The sequence below is a fragment of the Emys orbicularis genome, chromosome 9, assembly GCF_028017835.1.
Source record: "Emys orbicularis isolate rEmyOrb1 chromosome 9, rEmyOrb1.hap1, whole genome shotgun sequence".
In the NCBI taxonomy this organism is placed as follows: Eukaryota; Metazoa; Chordata; order Testudines; family Emydidae; genus Emys; species Emys orbicularis.
In genome coordinates, this window is record NC_088691.1 from 78,480,402 (window position 1) to 78,498,973 (window position 18,572).

The 18,572-nt window shown below is 40.8% G+C and overlaps 1 protein-coding gene across 1 annotated transcript in view; it reads right to left on the bottom strand.

The window, feature by feature from the left end:
• Window positions 1-8,196: 8,196 nt before the first annotated feature.
• Window positions 8,197-18,572, bottom strand: part of LOC135884129 (glutathione hydrolase-like YwrD proenzyme) — a 30,160-nt gene continuing 19,784 nt past the window's right edge. Inside the window, 4 exon segments of the mRNA XM_065411421.1 lie at window positions 8,197-8,433; window positions 11,025-11,187; window positions 15,475-15,646; window positions 16,341-16,428. Coding sequence (XP_065267493.1) covers window positions 8,197-8,433; window positions 11,025-11,187; window positions 15,475-15,646; window positions 16,341-16,428 — 660 coding nt within the window.

Consider the following 18,572-nt stretch of genomic DNA (forward strand, 5'->3'; position numbering starts at 1 on the left):
GTCTGAAATTCTATAGATCTTTCTTTAGTAGCTCAGCACTACCACAGACCAGCCTGTATGGTACCCATCCAAGTGTAAAAGTAAGAACAGGTTATAGTCACACCTTCTTAAATACTCTGGGTTACTTAGTTACCTGGATGATGATTACATGTCTACATGAGTGTCAGGCCTGGTTGCAGAATGCAGGAGCAAGATGAGAGAAACGTCACCGCCCATTTTAAATGAAACATTTCACAACAAATGAAACCCAAGGCAGGGAAACAGTATTTTCCCACAGTGCTGCTTTTGGCTTTAATACACAGTTTGGAATGAATTACAGTGGACATGATTAGGCATGAAGAACAACTTTATGCCATAATGAAAGCTCTTTTCGGAATCAGAAAAGGGTCAAGAAAAATTAAAAGAAAATGAAAGCCCGTTTCAACTTCTAGGTTTATGGCCTGATTCAAAACCCACTGCAGTTAGTGGAAAGACTCCAAGTGACTTCAGTGGGCTTTGTATCAGATTCTTAGTGAACATGTGAGAATAACTGAGCCTGCTGGTATTTAAGAATGTGTAAAACACAATCCCATGTTTTCTTCAATGAATAAGAACTCATATGGCCTTGGGATGAAGCTGAAAGATGTCTTAAAAAAAAAAGGCAGACATGCTCCTAAAAATGTGTCCTTTTGTTTTAATTGTCATTATAGTCTAAATTCAGGTTTAATTCAGATTTGTTAGCAGCCATTTTTGTCACATCTATACAATGCAAATCTCGGTAGAAAATAGTAACTTATTACAAAAAATATTATTGGAATGAAAATGTTTGGAATTCTGACTGCAAGAAATAATCTTAGGAATAGATAATATAGGAATAGCACATGCTAAAACACACTAGCTTGTAAAAAAAATTTGCTCCTAACAGCGAAATATACTACAGTAAGGACATGAAAATTAGTCTTCCTTTAAGTAGTACATGGCATGTAGAGGAAAAGGACCAATAAATTTAAAATTTTCAGACAAAGCAAAGAACTTGAAAGTGCTTTTGTCTCTTAGGCTACACAAGAGAATATCCTCAAACTCTGCAGAACAGGAGCAGAGAGAGACAGACAGACAAATGGTCAATTTAAGATTAAACAGGACTGACATGAATTACATTTTTGGAGACTTCAGTGTGAACTATTAGACCCTCTGTGTCAGTGGAGTAAGGTGCAAAATTATTGTGTGAAGATACTTGTTTAAAAACATACGTAATGAATATTAGATACCAAGATGTGTCATTAAATCTTCATTTTTAGGGCAGTTGGTTTTTATTTTGTTTTTGTTTTTTCTCATTTCAACTCATGGAAGGTATCAGGCTGATACTGCTTCCATCTAAGAGTTATGGAGTAGATGTGTTGAAAAAGCAGTCCTATAATCAATGTACTTAGAGTCAAATCCTGCTTCGTCACTCATGCAATTTGATTTACACACTTGACTTCAATAGGCCTACTCACGCAAGCAATGCAAGCAGGCTTTGAACCTTTAAAAAAACAGTGAACTTTCTTGTGCAGATGTGGAGGCGTCATGGACCCTCCGGGTATTGTAACTTTTGGCCTTGGTAATTTCCTTCAATATGAGATAATATCCTCTGATTGTCAATAATGTAGGGTTGAAGTTATTGTGTGTGTTATCTTTGAAGAATTTAAACTAAATGTAAACATCATTCCTTAGATTTCCTCAACAGCAGGAGAGTATATACTCTAACCAGATGAATCTTCAACTGAAAACTCCCTTAATTGTGTTATATTTAATATATGATCTCTGGAAACCAGATACAAAAATCTGTTCTGTTAATAAATTGTATACTTCCATATTCTTAAAAGTAACAAATTACATATGGTCAAGAATTTCCTATTTAATTTGATTTTAAAAGCATAATTTAATTGTGAATTGAAGTATTTTTTCCAGACCAAAGGAATTAAGAATGACAGTCCTTTTAGCACTAGAGATATCTGGTAATTCAATATATTTCTTCTATCCTGAAGCCAGTATTTGGCTTGTCAAAAACTGGAGTTTCTATTCTTATTGTCATTTAAGGGACCAGTCCTGCATTTAGTTACATAGACAGTCTTCCATGACACAACTAGTTTACATGCAGGACAGGAGCAGAAAATACTCTTCTCAACAATTATACTAAGAGCTGGGACCTGATTGTGATCTCACTTCCACAATTGTGTATGTGATGAGCTGCTCCACTGAAGTTACACCACTGTAAGATCAGAATAAGACCTTAAGACTCGTATGCAAGAGCTACATTTTCTGTGCTTAGGATACAAGGACAACTGCTTACTTGCCCAGTTATAGTCTCACCTGCCTCAGTGAATTTCCACTCCTTTTTTTCTTACATGACTAACCCCATAACGATGTTGTCTATCTTGAAGATGAGAAACTCATGCTAGAAAATTACATAACATGTGATGTCAATAGAAGTGCATAATAAAAAGAAAGAACTAAGTGAATTCTAGATTATGGCCCCGATCTTCAGCTAGGGTTGCCAACTTTGTAATATATAAAAACCGGACCCTCCAGCAGGAGTGTTGGAACCTTCCCTGCCCCGCCTTGTCCCCCTGCGGCCTTGCCTCTGTCCCACCCTTTCCTCCTAAGGACCCCCCTCCTTTCGCTCCTCTTTCCCCCTCCCCCTGTCACTCGTTGCTCTTCTCCTCTCTTCCCCCCTCTCCCGTGTGGGTCAGGAGGGACTTGCCTGCAGAGCCGGGGCTGGGAGCTGCAGCTGCCTGACACAGGTAGGAGGCGGCCCTGGGTGAGTAGGGGCTGGCGCGGGTGATGACTCGGTGCCTCCCTGCCTGCAGTAACCAGACTTTGGGTGTCTGGTCAGTAGATCTGACTGGACACTGTCGGGTCCCCTTTTTGACCAGACTTTCCGATCAACAACTGGACACCTCGACACCCTATCTTCAGCGCTTGCCAAAGAGCACTTGGCACAACTCACTGCAGGGAGGGTGGGTGAGACACAAAGGTGGCTTAAAATGACCCCGCACACATTTCCACACTTTGATCTATGGCAGCTGGGGCTCACTGGGGCACAGAGATGACCAAGACATCCCCCTTGTTTACCCAACTACTCCCTTGTGCCCACCTCAGGGAGCAGATTTGGTGAAGGAGCCATTAGCGCAATTGCCCTTTAGCCAATGACCCCCGTATTGTTCCAGGTCTGGATCAGCCAATGACGCAATGTAGAGCTGATGTGGGGCCGGGTATGGCCCTCGTGTGCCAGAGATCTCGCAATGCCTAAGAGTAAAGGCCACTTACCTAAGTGCCTAAACATGGATTTGATTTTTTCAGAGACTCTGAGTACCCAGCAGCCCCTTATTTTTTAAAATCTCAGTCAATGTTACTTTGTTCTTACAACAATAGAGGGCAGCTTGTTTTGTTTTTTCCCCCCCACAAAACAATTAGAGACAGACATTTTGTGATGCTGAAAGCAGGCACCAAACCGAGAAATCACTGAGCTAACTTTACACTCGGGCTTTGAAAAGCTGCACAGAGGATAATAAAGTAGTAACTAAATCAGTGAAGAAATAAGCTTTACAAATCAAGTAGGAGAGGAAGGATGGTCTTGTGGTTAAGGAACCAAACTAGGCCGCAGGAGATCTGAGTTGAAGTCCTGGCTTCACCACCAGGCTCCCTGTGTGGCCTTGTGCAAGTTACTCAGTCTCTCTGGGCCTCTGTTCTCCATCTGTAAAATGGGGATAACAGTAAGAGTGCCTTTCTCTGGCTTGTCTAACAAGGGCAGGGGCTGCATGTTACAATGTGTGTGAAGGTACGTAATAAAAAGGGGCCCAATCTCAGTTGAGGACTGTTGGCGTTACTATAATACAAAACCAGTTATAATAAATGAAAAGAAAAAGGAACTGGGGATTTTGTTAAGTAAAACACATGGCACCTACTAAAATGATTAAGCTTCAGCTGCAACTGCAACTAGTAGCTCTGCTCTCTAGGGGCCAATCCCTTACTAGTGATGAGTACTTGTGACTTCCATTTGGCTCCAAGTGAACCATTCCCATAATTGGCATCCTTGATATCAGCAGCACTGCAAAAAAAAATAGCTAACAAAATACATGGGTGGTATCTTTGGGCCTTGCAGTTCTGTTATCTGAATTCTACAATACTCTGTAATGCTCACAATGATATTGATAAGACCCATCACCCTGTATTAAAAATAAAATCAATGTCCAACTTAATTACAGGAAACAGGCCATCAGAGACATCCACTGTATCTGAATCAGAGAGGAATCAAGAAATAAATAGAGGGCCCCAAAGAAACTTGTGAGAACAAAACTGAACAACACCCAGGTTCCTAAGCAGGTCAGCCAGCCCATCTAAAATCAGTGGAGGAGTCATTGTTGCAGTGATAAGAACTAGAACTGGCCCTTGCTAAAGACGGGGGTCACACCCCTCCATATGTACCTGGATATTAGAATGAGAAGGCTGGAAAACACCCTAATCTACAGTTCTCATATTGCAAAACAAAATGATCTCAGCTATTCTGCATATGAATTGCTCTCAACAGCAGTACAGGGCAGACATTGCCAGAAAACCTGTTCACCATCTCCAGGAAAATTCAGAATGGACATGCTTGAACAGGACTAAGGAAATTTCGCTTTCATGCCTCTGGCCCATATATATGTGAAGAGAAGTTTGTGACTCATTCTGAGGCCATGAACACATCCTGGTAATAATAGCAATGCCATACCATTCCCCACAACTCTGCTTTCTATTTAAACAAATGGCCCAGATGATCAATATACCACATTCAGATACATATAACTGCCCTTCTATGCACTGACTGATGATAGCCTAATTCTCCATGTGCTCAGCTTTGCTCTTCATCACACTTCCAGTGTACAACAGTGACACTTATACAGGAAATGTTCAGCATTTCAGCATGTTGCATGCTATGATGTTATACAGCCAGCTTCACCAACAGGCATACATAGCCAGTGTTCCATATATTGTCTATAACAAGCAATTCCAATACATAATACCATTTGGGCAGTTTTACATGCAGATTGCAGATCATAATGTAATCTCAACTGGACCTGTCATCCTGAACAGTGCTCTAGGGCAGCTAGTCATGCACAGCAGACAGCAGCAAGTACATATCAAATTGTGTGACTGAGAGTATGTATAGCAATGCCTATCAGCCTCAATCACTGATGAATGCAGCCCACCTGGCTCTGAAAAATAGCTAATTTAGTCCTCATGTTTATATGACAACCACCTGTACCCTGCATTAAAAGTGATAAAAGGAAATACTTCTTTACATAATTTATAATTAACCCATGGAACTCATTGCTACAAGATACAATTGTAGTCAAGAGCTTAGTAGGATTGTGAAAAGGATTAGGTATTTGCATGAATAATGAGCTCATTTCAGTTAGCTCGGAAAGAATAAAAACGTATAAGGTATGCAAACTGTCTTGGTTCATCAACAAAGCCATTAGCTGACAAAGATTAGGAAGATACTTCCCCTTTGGGCATCTTTCCATAATACTCTCAATATGGTTTTTCTTGCACCTTCCTATGTAGCATTGGGTACTGGCCACCAGTTGGTTGGATGTTATGTCTGAATGATACATCTGGGTGGTGTAGCTGGGAAAAATAATGCTGCTGCATCAAAGGTGGTTTTGTGATAGGTTGTGGAAAACATGAGCAATGCATTATGTGCATATTGGCATGGATAGGCCACACAATACAGGTGTGTTTTTACAATCTAACCCTCACAATTTTTATTAGGGTTTATTACGTCAGTGGTTCTCAATCTTTCCAGGTTACTGTATCTCTTTCAGGAGGCTGATCTGTCATGCATACCCAAAGTTTCATCTCACTTAAAAGCTACTTGCTTCCAAAACCAGACATAAAAATGCAAAAGTGTCACAGCACACTATTACTGAAAAATTGCTTGCTTTCTGATTTTGTCTGTATGAAATTTTCATTTATACTGGTGCTTTTTATGTAGCTTGTTGTAAATCTAGGCAAATATCTAGATGAGCTGATGTACCCCTGGAAGACTTCTACATACCCCAGAGGTATGCATATCCCTGGTTGAGAACCACTGTATCATGACTGGTCACACGCGCACATTCTGGCTCAGACTGCCGCCAAGAGTGTCTGATTAATATGCCATCACCTGTTACCTCCACAGCATGGAGCCTTTCAGCCAATTGTTCAGAAAAGAGCCCATAATGACCTCTGGCACCTGCCTCCATCCACAGCTTCTCCTTATACAAACCGAAACAGACTCACACCTGAGCAGCCAACCTCCCAATACACAGGTGCTACATTGTTCATGTTTTCCACAACCACCCATAAAATCTCTACGCTGTAGCTATTATTTTCCCCAGATACACCGCCCACAGATGTATATCAATCACCGCACCCTGCAAAAGAACTCTCAATGGGGACCTCAGTTCTGCTAACATCACAGCTGGCCAGGCTTGCCTGCACAAAACCGACTGCAAAACTTCCATATTATCCATGGCCAATTAGTTGATTCAGCCAAGGAATTCTAATGTAGTGGAGGTACCAACGCAGCCCCAGCACCAGATTTCTTTGGAATGTCAAACCAAACTGGAGAGCTATTCCACAAGTAACATTTAATATACACACATCCCTCTTGCAGGGACAAAAAAGCTACTTTGAACGGCAGCACAAACCAGCCCCCACAAAGCTAGTATAAATCACTGACAGCTACATTACATAGGAACTACACGTTAGTGTGCAACATCATTGCGAAGTATAGCCGCACAGTACCATGGTGTGCGTGCTATCCATATAATGCTTAGTATGTAAGTAGTAAAGCTGTTGGAAAATAGTCAGCAATACTAAAATTCAGCAAAGAACAGAAAAAATAATTGTAATGTTTGTCTCATCAGCATTATTAACCAGCCAGTTTTGAAAAACTGCAAGGTTACTGCATTACTCACTCTCTGAGTCTGGGCTCTAATGATGTAATGCTGCTACTGGAATTGTTTTTGCTAGCGAATTCTGTGAGTGGAGTTCTGTGAATCTTATTCTGGATTGGTCTTGATAGTTTAGGGAACAGCCCAATTCTCCTGCTTGGGCAGCTGAATTACACTTCTTAGTCATTAGCTGTTTTTAATTTTTCTTTCTAATTTGTCTTTGTCCATTTTAATACTCTTATTGAGTGTTCTGTTGCATGTGATGGTGCTATACAGCCAGTTTCACTGATGCAACAACTACATAAAGTGGTCATCATTGGACATTAACTAATGCCTTGGTACAACCGCCCTGGGACTCAGAACGCTCTTAGAGCCCTCATTCAGTGTTCTCTGGTCAAACCATCTGTTTCAACAAGAGCTACTTTTTGACCATGTGTATGTCTGACTGTGATGTTGCATACAACACTGTACCCGTGCCAGTGTTTAAAAGATAAAAGCAGAGGACTACAGTAGCTTGAGAATCTCAAATGAAAGAGGCAATGCAAGTGCAAAGCACTATTATTAATGTACTGCCAGGGCGGCTCCAGGCACCAGCGCACCAAGTTTATATTCTCTTTCAGTTTCTAATGCACCTGTCAAAGTGTCAAGGCACAAAACAAGATAATCAAAAATGAGCTACTGTGGTCCAGGAATGGACTTTATTTTAAAAAAAAAAACCTCCCCTGTTTGGGTGAGTGTAACTCTTAGAGCTCTTTAATTAGTTTTCCACAAATATGCTGCAATAGTCATCTGACATTTGCTGTTAATGTTTTTGCCATTGTTAACTAGAATAATCATAGAAAGTGAACACAGGCAGAGGGAATTCATTTAAAACTTCAAACCAAAGTTCACACAAATTTTAACTGAAGCATTTACCCCCTCTGCTTGCTACCGATTCCCCAAACAGGCTTCAAAGAGATGATTAAAGTAAGCCAGATTAGACTCTAGGAAAACATCCTCATATCAATTTTTAATACACTTAAAATTTGCATGCAGTGCTTGTACACTGTCTTTGGAGAATGAGACCTTTGATATAAATTATACAGTGTTTAACATCTCAGAGTCCTTTGGTAGAAACAAAACATGAAGTTGATCTGAAACTGGCTGATGGCTGATCAGTCAGCACTGGGATAAAGAACATAGATCAGCAAGGCTACTGCTCTGTTGGGCTGCAGGTTTTCATGGCCTGTCCAGAGGATACTGAAATGAAAGGCTCTTAAATAAGCAGTGAATCCTTCTGATGTTCTGCCATACATTCCAAAGGACTTACATTACTTACATCCTGCACGTGTCCTTGAGGCTGCATGAACCCACCCATTACTCCAAAGGAGCACAAGAGGTCCCCAGTGTCTGCTGCAGTAGCAAGGGCAGGAATGATCATGTGGTACGGCCGTTTTCTTGGGGCGAGGCAGTTCAGGTGACTGGGAGATAGTGAGAAACTGGATCCTCTATTCTAGAAAACAAATACAAACCCTTACTAATAGAATAGACCCCCTGGGATTGCCAAACACGATTCATCTGGCTGGACAAGAACCACGCAGCCTAAAGTAAACATGTACGATAGTTACTAGCTTTTCAAATTGTTGGCCAGCTAGCCCACTGACTGACATCACACATGGCATCACCAACATGTACCAAAAGCTGGGCAGCAGCGAGAGCAGCTCACAAAAGCTATTCCTATGCAAGACGTGGAGCACCCAAGTAGGCTCTTGGATATAGGCAGATGAGACTATACACAAACAAGCCCACCCATGCAGTGCTGGGGAAGATAGCCTTAGAAATGATCATACTAACTACAGTGAGCAGCTCTCAAATGGCAGCATTTTAATAGTGACCACTGTAGCAACTGCTTGGGCCTAGCATCATGCCACCGAAGTGTGGGGTCCGTGTCTGGGCCTCATCACTGAAGTCAGTGAAGGTCTGTGGAGCTCCTGCTCCCCTCTAGGGGTAAGTTTGGCCTGGGGATACAGTCAGGAAAAGGTCACATGTAGAACAGTTAGTGCCAACGTAGTCGATTCAAGAAAAATATACAAGAAGTATCATGCCAAGAAACAAGTGTATTACAAATGCCCTGGAGCTCACAGATTCAGTCTTGGGGTAAAATTTTCAGAAGTGCCTAAGTCACTTAGGGACTCAAGTCCCATTTTCAAAAGTGACTTAAGCACTTAGAAGCCTAAGACTTCTTGAAAGTTAACAGGTGTGAGGCTCCTATGTGCCCAAATCACTTCTTAAAATGAAACTTAGACTCATAAGTCACTTAGACACTTTGAAAATATTGCCCTTAGTCTCTATTTTTTTATTTTTAACATGATAAAATTGACCATTTTCTAATATACAAGCGAGAGTTCAATCCAACCATTAAAAGCCAAATGGTTCTTTAATTATTATTCTTTAATTCTAGTGTGATAGGTAAGGAAGGTGGGGTGGAATAGGGCAGGGGCAGGGGAATGTGGGAGTGAGGGGAGGGGCGTGGGGCACTGGGGGAGGGGGATGAGATGGGGAAGGGGAATCGTGGGGGAAAGCAGGAGCCTGGCATGCGGCATCCCCTCGGCAGCAGCTGGGGTCCCCTGTTAAGCAGGCCCATTGAACTGGAGCCGAAAATCAGACACCTGGAAACACTACCTGGACCCCCTTCCGCCCCCCCCCAACTGACCCCCAACCATCTTCACTTGGATCCCCTGCAGAGTTCCATTCCCCCTGCACCTGGAACCCCACAATAAGCTCCTGTGCATCCAGATCTCTCACTGAGCCGTCCGCACCCAGATTGCCCCACACAAAAACCTCTCACCCCACACCTGGATCCACCCACACTAATCCCCTCCACACTTGGATCCTGCTGGACTGAGCCTGCCCACCCACATCTGGTGCAGAGGGGAAGGGCCCCCGGGTGTTTCTGGGGCAGGCCCGGCCCTTGCACTGTGTCAAGGTCAGGTGCAGTCTCACTGCCGAGTCCCTGTAGCGCTGGGGGCTTCAGGGTGATCTCCCACCTCAATGCAACCAGTGGCCTGTGCATCCCCACTGCCATACTGGGGCCACATTTATTTATTGACAAATAAAATATGCAGAATTTTAAAATATTGTGTGCAGAATTTTTATTTTTTTGGCGCAGAATTCCCTCAGGAGTATATAGGGCATGAAAGGTACTTTAGATGGCAAATTCTCGAAAACAAAATATATGAAATAACCTCCATCTCTCAATAGTTTTGGCAATATTCACATATATTTATAATTCATAATCTCCCAATTATTAATTTCTGAACTGCCACTTCTAATCTTTACTTCTGTTTAATGCATATTACTTAATGTGATGTGGCTTAGCCATTTTGCTAGAGAAAAGAACAAGATATTTCTATATATTTTATCTAGGTATAACACTTACAATCTATTATGGTTCTGCTCATGTTCCAAAGACTTTTTATAATACAATTTCAAATGAAAATGTACACTCTAAAAATATAAAATTTGAATCTATCACAAATGTATAACAATTTTTCTTGGCTGTGGGGGATAAAATAAAATTTGAAAATAAGAAATGTTTCAATTCCATATCCATTGTTACTTATAGCTAGTATTAACTGGCCAAAAATAAATTAGCAACGGCTAATTCATTTTCACTGCCCAAGAAATGATCCAAGGAAGAATGTATGTAGTTGTTTATGTAGGAGAGTATTGAAAAATCTACATGGGTCCCATTGTTCTACATCTACTAAAAACTGACTGGACATGTCATTACGGTGACCTGCTGACCATGGCCGTTTATGCTATTAACAGTAAGTGTCAGGCAAGTCTGAGCTTGAAGCATCAAACTCTGTTTATAAACAATTTATCATACTAACTTGGTATAAAGCCAAAGAAATACCTATGAAGATTTGTTTATTTGTTTTTTAAACACTGCAACTCATTTCACAGTCTGATCTAACTTAATAAGAAAATATATATTAAGAAATGTAAGTTTAGGATACTGTATGGCAAAGCACTCTAACTGCCTTTTTAGAGAGTTTTCATGCAGACTAAAACATGTTATGTTTGGAAAAAATTTCTCACTTGTAAAGTAAATCCACAGCCACCTGGTTCCAGTCCTATGCCAAAGCCCATATAGTTGCTGTTGATGAAAGAAGAGTCATTGCCTTGAGCATGGACCACAGTGAAGTAAACTGTGTCACTTCCTACTGGTAGCAAGTTTCCTTTATTATATTTGTCACTGGCTCTAAAACAGGGAAAATAAAAACCATTAGTGTGCAACAAAAATCACTATTTTATGGCCCAATTTAAATTGCATCATAAGGGTCGCATGTTGCTCACCTTACTCGTACAAGTAATCCTAGTTGAAGTCAATGGGAATATTCCTATAAGTATGATGAGCAGCATTTGGCCCTGAATTTTTTGGTGTGGGTTTTGTTTATTAAAACAAAGGGCCAGATTCAGGTCTCTACTAGTATAATCTGGATTAACTCCAAAGACAATTGAGTATAACGAAGATTAGAATCTGCCCCAAAAGGGACATCATGTAAAATTCAACTGACATCATTGAAAGATAAGGCCCAGGAAGGATCCAAAGTCTGTAGTCCTTTTATGACCAGGTAATGCCTAGATCAATAAGTGGTTTCGATTGTATATCCCATGTTTGGTTAAGTACAAATATAGCACTGCCAACAAATTTAAGTAAACAATCTTATCTAAAGTACACAAAAGCAGGCTAGCATGCGTTGGTACTTTTTTTAAAAAAAATCACATTTAGAAATACCCTATTTTAGTCACTGTTCTCTTGATGTTGAGACCTGTCATAAGTCTTTCACACAGTTCATGCAGTTCATTACTTTAAGAAATATATTAAAAATATCCTTTAAAATCATCCTCAATCCCCTGGTTTCACTATCAACTAATGGAATTATTTCTCAGACATTTCAACTAGAAAGAGGGACATGACAGGGTTGTCCCCTCACCCCTCTTTTTTAATGTCTCACTTGAACCACTGGCAATAGACATGTGTCAGCTATTGAAGGTGTAAGTATAAAGAAGAAAAAAATACAAAATCGGTTTATATGCTGATGACATTTTTGTACTATTGACGAATCCATCCTCATCAATCCCATCATTATTGAATCTAGTTGATATTTTTAGAAAGATCTCTGGTTTTTGCATGAACTGGAATAAATCACAAGCAATGAAAATATCCAAAAGACCAGCTCCTTCTCAGTTTCAGCATTTTCCATTTCAAATATACAAGGAAATATGCAAGGTGCTACTATCTGTCCTAATTGTCCCTGTCATAACTATAAAGGGAAGGGTAACAGCCCTCCTGTGTACAATACTATAAAATCCCTCCTGGCCAGAGACTCCAAAATCCTTTTACCTGTAAAGGGTTAAGAAGCTCAGGTAACCTGGCGGACACCTGACCCAAAGGACCAATAAGGGGACATGATACTTTCAAATCTTGGTGGGAGGAAGGCTTTTGTTTGTGCTCTTTGTTTTGGGGGAGTTCGCTCTTGGGACTAAGAGGGACCAGACATCAATCCAGGCTCTCCAAATCTTTCTGAACAAGTCTCTCATATTTCAAACTTGTAAGTAAACAGCCAGGCAAGGCGTGTTAGTTTTATCTTTGTTTTCTCAACTTGTAAATGTACCTTTTACTAGGGTGTTTACCTCTGTTTGTTGTAACTTTGAACCTAAGGCTAGAGGGGGGTCCTCTGGGCTCTTTAAGTTTGATTACCCTGTAAAGTTATTTCCCATCCTGATTTTACAGAGATGATTTTTACCTTTTTCTTTAATTAAAAGCCTTCTTTTTAAGAACCTGATTGATTTTTCCTTGTTTTTAGATCCAAGGGGGTTGGATCTTGATCCACCAGGAGTTGGTGGGAGAAAGGAGGGGGGATGGTTAATTTCTCCTTGTTTTAAGATCCAAGGGGTTTGGATCTGTATTCACCAGGGAATTGGTGAAGAGTCTCTCAAGGCTACCCAGGGAAGGGAATTAGCACATTGGGAGTGGTGGCAGCGGACCAGATCTAAGCTGGTAGTTAAGCTTAGAAGTTTTCATGCAGGCCCCCACATTTGTACCCTAAAGTTCAGAGTGGGGGAGCAGCCTTAACAGTCCCAAAATAGATTTGCAACACACAGTGAATGTTGGAGATGCAAACAGTCACATGCCAACCATTCACACATCCTCTATACCTGTCATAAAATGCATCTGGCCTGGAACACAATATTCAGTGCTCTCTCAAAAACTTAAAGCGTTGTTATCTTTCCTTCCCCACACTTGTGTATTTTATGGGTGCTGGATGAGTTGGTATTACATTGCAGTAACTATTTTAATGGCCAAAAGAGTTATTCTGAGAAAATGAAAATCTGAAATTCCTCCCTCATACACAGACTGGCTTAATGAGCGCTCTATTATTGCGTTAATGGAAAAAATGACTGTCGAATAGAAACATCTGGAAAAAATAGGAGGATGTGTGTTCACACATTGCATACTTTTGCAGTTTATTATATATTAGTCCCTGATACGCATAGGTTATGTTCTCACTTATTTATCTTTTTAGTCACTTTAATAATTGATGCCTGCATGCCCTCTATGCGTTCTGGGAGGGGGAGGGGGGAGATTGTTTGTTTTTGTTCTGTTTTTTCCAGGCTTTACAAATAATGAACACTGAATTTTGGTTTTGTATGGTATTTCCATTTGCACGTGTATTTATATATGTTTTATTTTGTGTTTATATTTTAAATAAAAACAATAGAAATAAAGTTTAAAAACCCCACCCTAAACGTCTATGCTTAAAAGGGCACTGTAGAGTTTGACCAAAATATAAACACCTCCAGCCTCCAATGTGTTATTCCTCCCCTCCTGATACTAATAAAACTATTAGCCATACACATACATACAAGAACAGTGTTAAAACTCCAGCTGGTAAGCTGGATAAGCCACCAGCAATGTGCTCAGGGAGCCAGATTTGTTGCAGGTTTCAGAGGGGTGGCCGTGTCAGTCTGTATCAGCAATAACAACGAGGAATCCTTGTGGCACCTTAGAGACTAACAAATTTATTTGGGCATAAGCTTTCGTGGGCTAAAACCCACTTCATCAGATGCATGGAGTGGAAAATACAGTAGCAGGTATAAATATACAGCACATGAAAAGACGGGAGTTGCCTTACCAAGTAGGGGGGTCAGTGCTATCGAGGCCAATTCAATCGGGGGGGATGTGGCCCATTCCCAGCAGTTGACAAGAAGGTGTGAGTATCAGAGGGAAAATTACTTTTTGTAGTGACCCAGCCACTCCCAGTCTTTATTCAGGCCTAATTTGTTGCAGTGGCTCATGCACTGCATGTCACACTGTCTCTTGTTTAGTCCCCTGCCACCTTTATTCTATACTAGCTGGCATGGGACTAACCAAGAATAGGTTTTCTCCCACTCTTTCAGAGCAACAAAGTCAGAGCCCGGGAGTCTGTTTTGCAGAGGATTAGGAGTTTGAGTGTTGCAGTCCTTCTTTTGGAGAGCTGGCAGATTTTTCAGTATCAGGGGCAGTGGTGTATTTACATATGCAGCAGATGGGCCAGTGCCCTGGACACCAGCACTTGAGAGACAGAGAGAAGGGTTGCACAGATGATTTTTCATACATTGTGTGTTTCACTATGGCCTCCTGGATGGCTCTCTGATCACAGGGATCGAGATACAGGGCCTTTTCTTAAATAGAGCAGGCCAGGGAAAACATTCTTAGGACTGGTCCACACTAACCCCCCACTTCGAACTAAGATACGCAATTTCAGCTACGTTTCGAAGTACCTTAGTACGAACTTACTTAGTACGCGGGTCCAGATGCGGCAGGCAGGCTCCCCCGTCGACTCCGCGTACTCCTCTCGCAGAGCAGGAGTACCGGCGTCGATGGTGAGCACTTCCGGGATCGATCCCAGAAGATCGATTGCTTACCGCCAGACCCGGAGGTAAGTATAGACGTACCCTCAGTCTGGGCCCTGAGCAAGAGAGAAGATCAATCATCATTGGGTGACTTTTACATTAAATTGTTTCAGGGATTCATTTTGAATCAAACTTTGAGTCAAACTTATTTTAAGATATCTGGGCTACTCTCCACTTTTTACACGCTATATATAGTGCATATTTTAAATAAAATCCACTCCTTGATTGTAATAAGCCATTATTGCCCTAATTAAAAGAGAAAACTGCCACTTTTATCTATTCATATGTTGAATCATGTTTGATAGTTTCCTATCACATCTCATTTTATCTTTTAGATACAACCTGGGCTAACGACGTAACACAAACAATACACTCTTTGTACTTTACACTGAGCAGTTTAACACAGGGACAGATTAGTGTTAAAATAAAAGGATATTCAGACCACAGCATATGCAGAAATAAACTAAAAACTCCAACTCTTATAAATAGAGCCTACTTAATACTATAGAATAGGCTTTTCTTTCTCACCAAGATCAGAAATGTACTTACACTACTAATCCACAAAAGCAAGTGAAGGAAGAAGCCTTACCTCTGTAAATTAACTACCTCCAAGCATCCTTTAGCATATGTTTTAGAAAGAAGTTCTTTTGTAGGTACTGGAGCTTTGTCACGGTCAGCACAGAACCAGAAAGTAACAGAGAAGCTGAGTTTCAAGGCTTCAATCAGCACACGTAAATAGTCAGCAGCGTTATGGCCCATGTCTAAAAATGGCAACAAAAATGACAAACATTTTAGTTTATTTTTAACCTTTCAGTGTTTTTTCAGGCTATAAGGACATTGTTTACCCTGCTGTTATTGGACGACATTAATTACTGCATTGATTTCAACGGAGTATTACCAGGGATGGATTTGATCAATTCTTTCCAAGGATACTAGGGAAATAATCATTCAGTTTGGACTTAAGAATTCTTCAGAATTTGGCTTATAGTCTTCAGTGGTATTAGGTGTTTTATACCACTTGACCCTATCTGAACAACTCAGAATTTTGAACTAGTATCAAGCTATTTATAAAATATCACACTATTTTTGAAGTTATATCAGGGCCTCTCTTCAAAGTTGATAGTGTAATTTGCTAAATTTTCAAATTTATATTAAATTTTCAAAAACATAAATCTCAGAGAGGCTGTTTCATACTAGAAAATTTCCCAGTCGAAGTCCCACTGTACTCTGTTTACTATATTGTGATATTTAGTAGAGAATTATCCGCTGTAGAGTGGAGTCACGTCTAGTAACAATTTTATTTCCCCTTCTGCTTGGCTTTGAGGAAAATTTTCCTCAGCGTTGAAAAAGAACATTAACATGCCTGGAAATCTTCCTTTTGTGTCTGCTTAAATCATCCTCAAAGGAAAATTTTACAGACACAGAAAAATTCTTTCCATTGGACATAACTCAGACCTTTAATATTAAAATTGTCTAAAATGTGCAGGGCTATCAAAGCTGTGATTCCTTGTCCATTTGGAGGGATTTCCCAAACATTCATATTCTGGAATAGCAAGACATATTATTATTCCCCCCTTTTAAAAAAATACTTTCTAAAGGTTTCCCGAATATTATGACATATGTATATACCAACAATGATGTAATAAAACTGGCATTTCTTTAAGGCAAAGAGAAACCAGGTAACATTAAGGTGGTATAGCTTTTCTTTCACTCAACCTTGTATAACAACAGTATGGAACCCCTATAAAACAGTACACTATTCTACATCAATGGCCCAAACCATTGTCATTACACTAGTGTAAGCAATGTTGTTTTCCCCTTTTATTGTTGCCATAAAGGATGAAATGCTGGTCCTCTGCCTGGGGGCGGATTTTGCCCATAAACTAAATACAGACATTGGCTTTGTAAAACACTTTGAGAATTCCCATGTATAGTCTTTCCTAAATATACGTTGGCTCAATGGAGTATGTGGGAAAACGGGAGCCTGTGTTTCAAATATCATAAATAAAACTTATTACTTTGAGTGCTTATGCAAAGTTGTTCTCGTAACATTGAACTCATCCAATTCAGCTTGTTAAATCTAATGTTAAAACCATTAAGTTCTATATCTGCTTCAAAAGGTTAAATACCTATTTATCTGAAAAATTTATCAGCATTAACTGAGTAATATATAGAGTTGCCTGTCTTTGAATATTAAATTATACCCTATAACCCTGTGAGTTTATTTTTAAATTAATAACAAATGAGCCTGCCCTGTGTTCTTTGACAACACCCTCACTTACGTCAATTGGAGTATTCCCTGAGTAAGGACTATACGCAGGGATCGGCAACCTTTGGCACGCAGCTGTCAGGGAAATCTGCTGGAGAGCGGGACGGTTTGTTTAACTGCTGCGTCCGCAGATTCGGCTGATCACAGCTCCCACTGGCCGCAGTTCACCGTTCCAGGCCAATGGGGGCTGCGGGAAGCAGCGTGGGCCGAGGGATGCCGCTTCCCGCAGCCCCCATTGGCCTGGAACGGCAAACTGCGGCCAGTGGGAGCTGCAATCGGCTGAACCTGTGGACGCTGCAGGTAAACAAACCGGCCCGGACCGCCAGCGGATTTCCCTAATGGGCACCGGCCAAGGGTTGGCGATCCCTGGACTATAGGTTTGGATCTAGACTTGTCCAGTTATTTCAAAATAGCATGCGTAAGTTGCTCTGGGTATGTTCCCTTGTATCTCTATTTAGCAATATTACTCAGTATATAGTGTGTGTGTATCTATGACTAATGATTTTATTAGCAGGTCAGGAAGCACTGACTGTCTTTTGACATACCTTAGTTAATAGTTGGGTGTGCAAGCACAGCGTTTGCCTACGTATGTACTCCATGAATAATGCAAGAATCAACTGTTCATAGGGTGAGAATAAAAATGATGCACTCAAAAAATGCTGCTCAGCAACCCTATGATATTGGATTAGTGGGAATATTAAAATATCCAAAATATAATTTCCAAATCCATGTGACATCACACACAGCCAGAGAATACTGCATTTGAAAACACTTAGGGCCCAATCCTGTATTTTTTTATGCACCAACAGCTCCTGTGGCACTTAATGGGAGTCTGGGATATGCAAAGAATGCAAGATCAAGCCTAAGAAACCACCAATCCCTACCATTAAAAAAATCTTTGTCTTTTGCATTTTCAATGAACATCGTGCTTTGGGAAGGCTCTGCACTGACAGCTCTGGAGACCTGTACTCACAGACTGGTAAAAGCACATGCAGTCATAGCATCCTAGGGTGACCAGATGTCCCGATTTTATAGGGACAGTCCCGATATCTGGGGCTTTTTTTTATATGGGCTCCTATTACCCCCCACCTCCTGTCCTGATTTTTCACACTTGCTGTCTGGTCACCCTATAGCATCCCCACACTGCATTACAACTCTGAAAGGACCATCTTTAGAGGTGGGAAAGTAAGTTAGTTTCCGTGCCCATTCAGTAGTTGGCATCTCTGCTGAGACTGCCAACACAAGGGCCAGTGCTGTATGAGTTGTGATAGTGGTTTTCAAGGAGAGGAATCCCATCCATTAGGAACTTTGCTCAGGCCGCCCAGGTGGCTGGATTTTAAGTCAGCAAAGTGCAAAAAGGAAATAAGATGCCCATTTTTAACAGGGAAGATAATTAGCCATTGGAACAGATCCCAAGG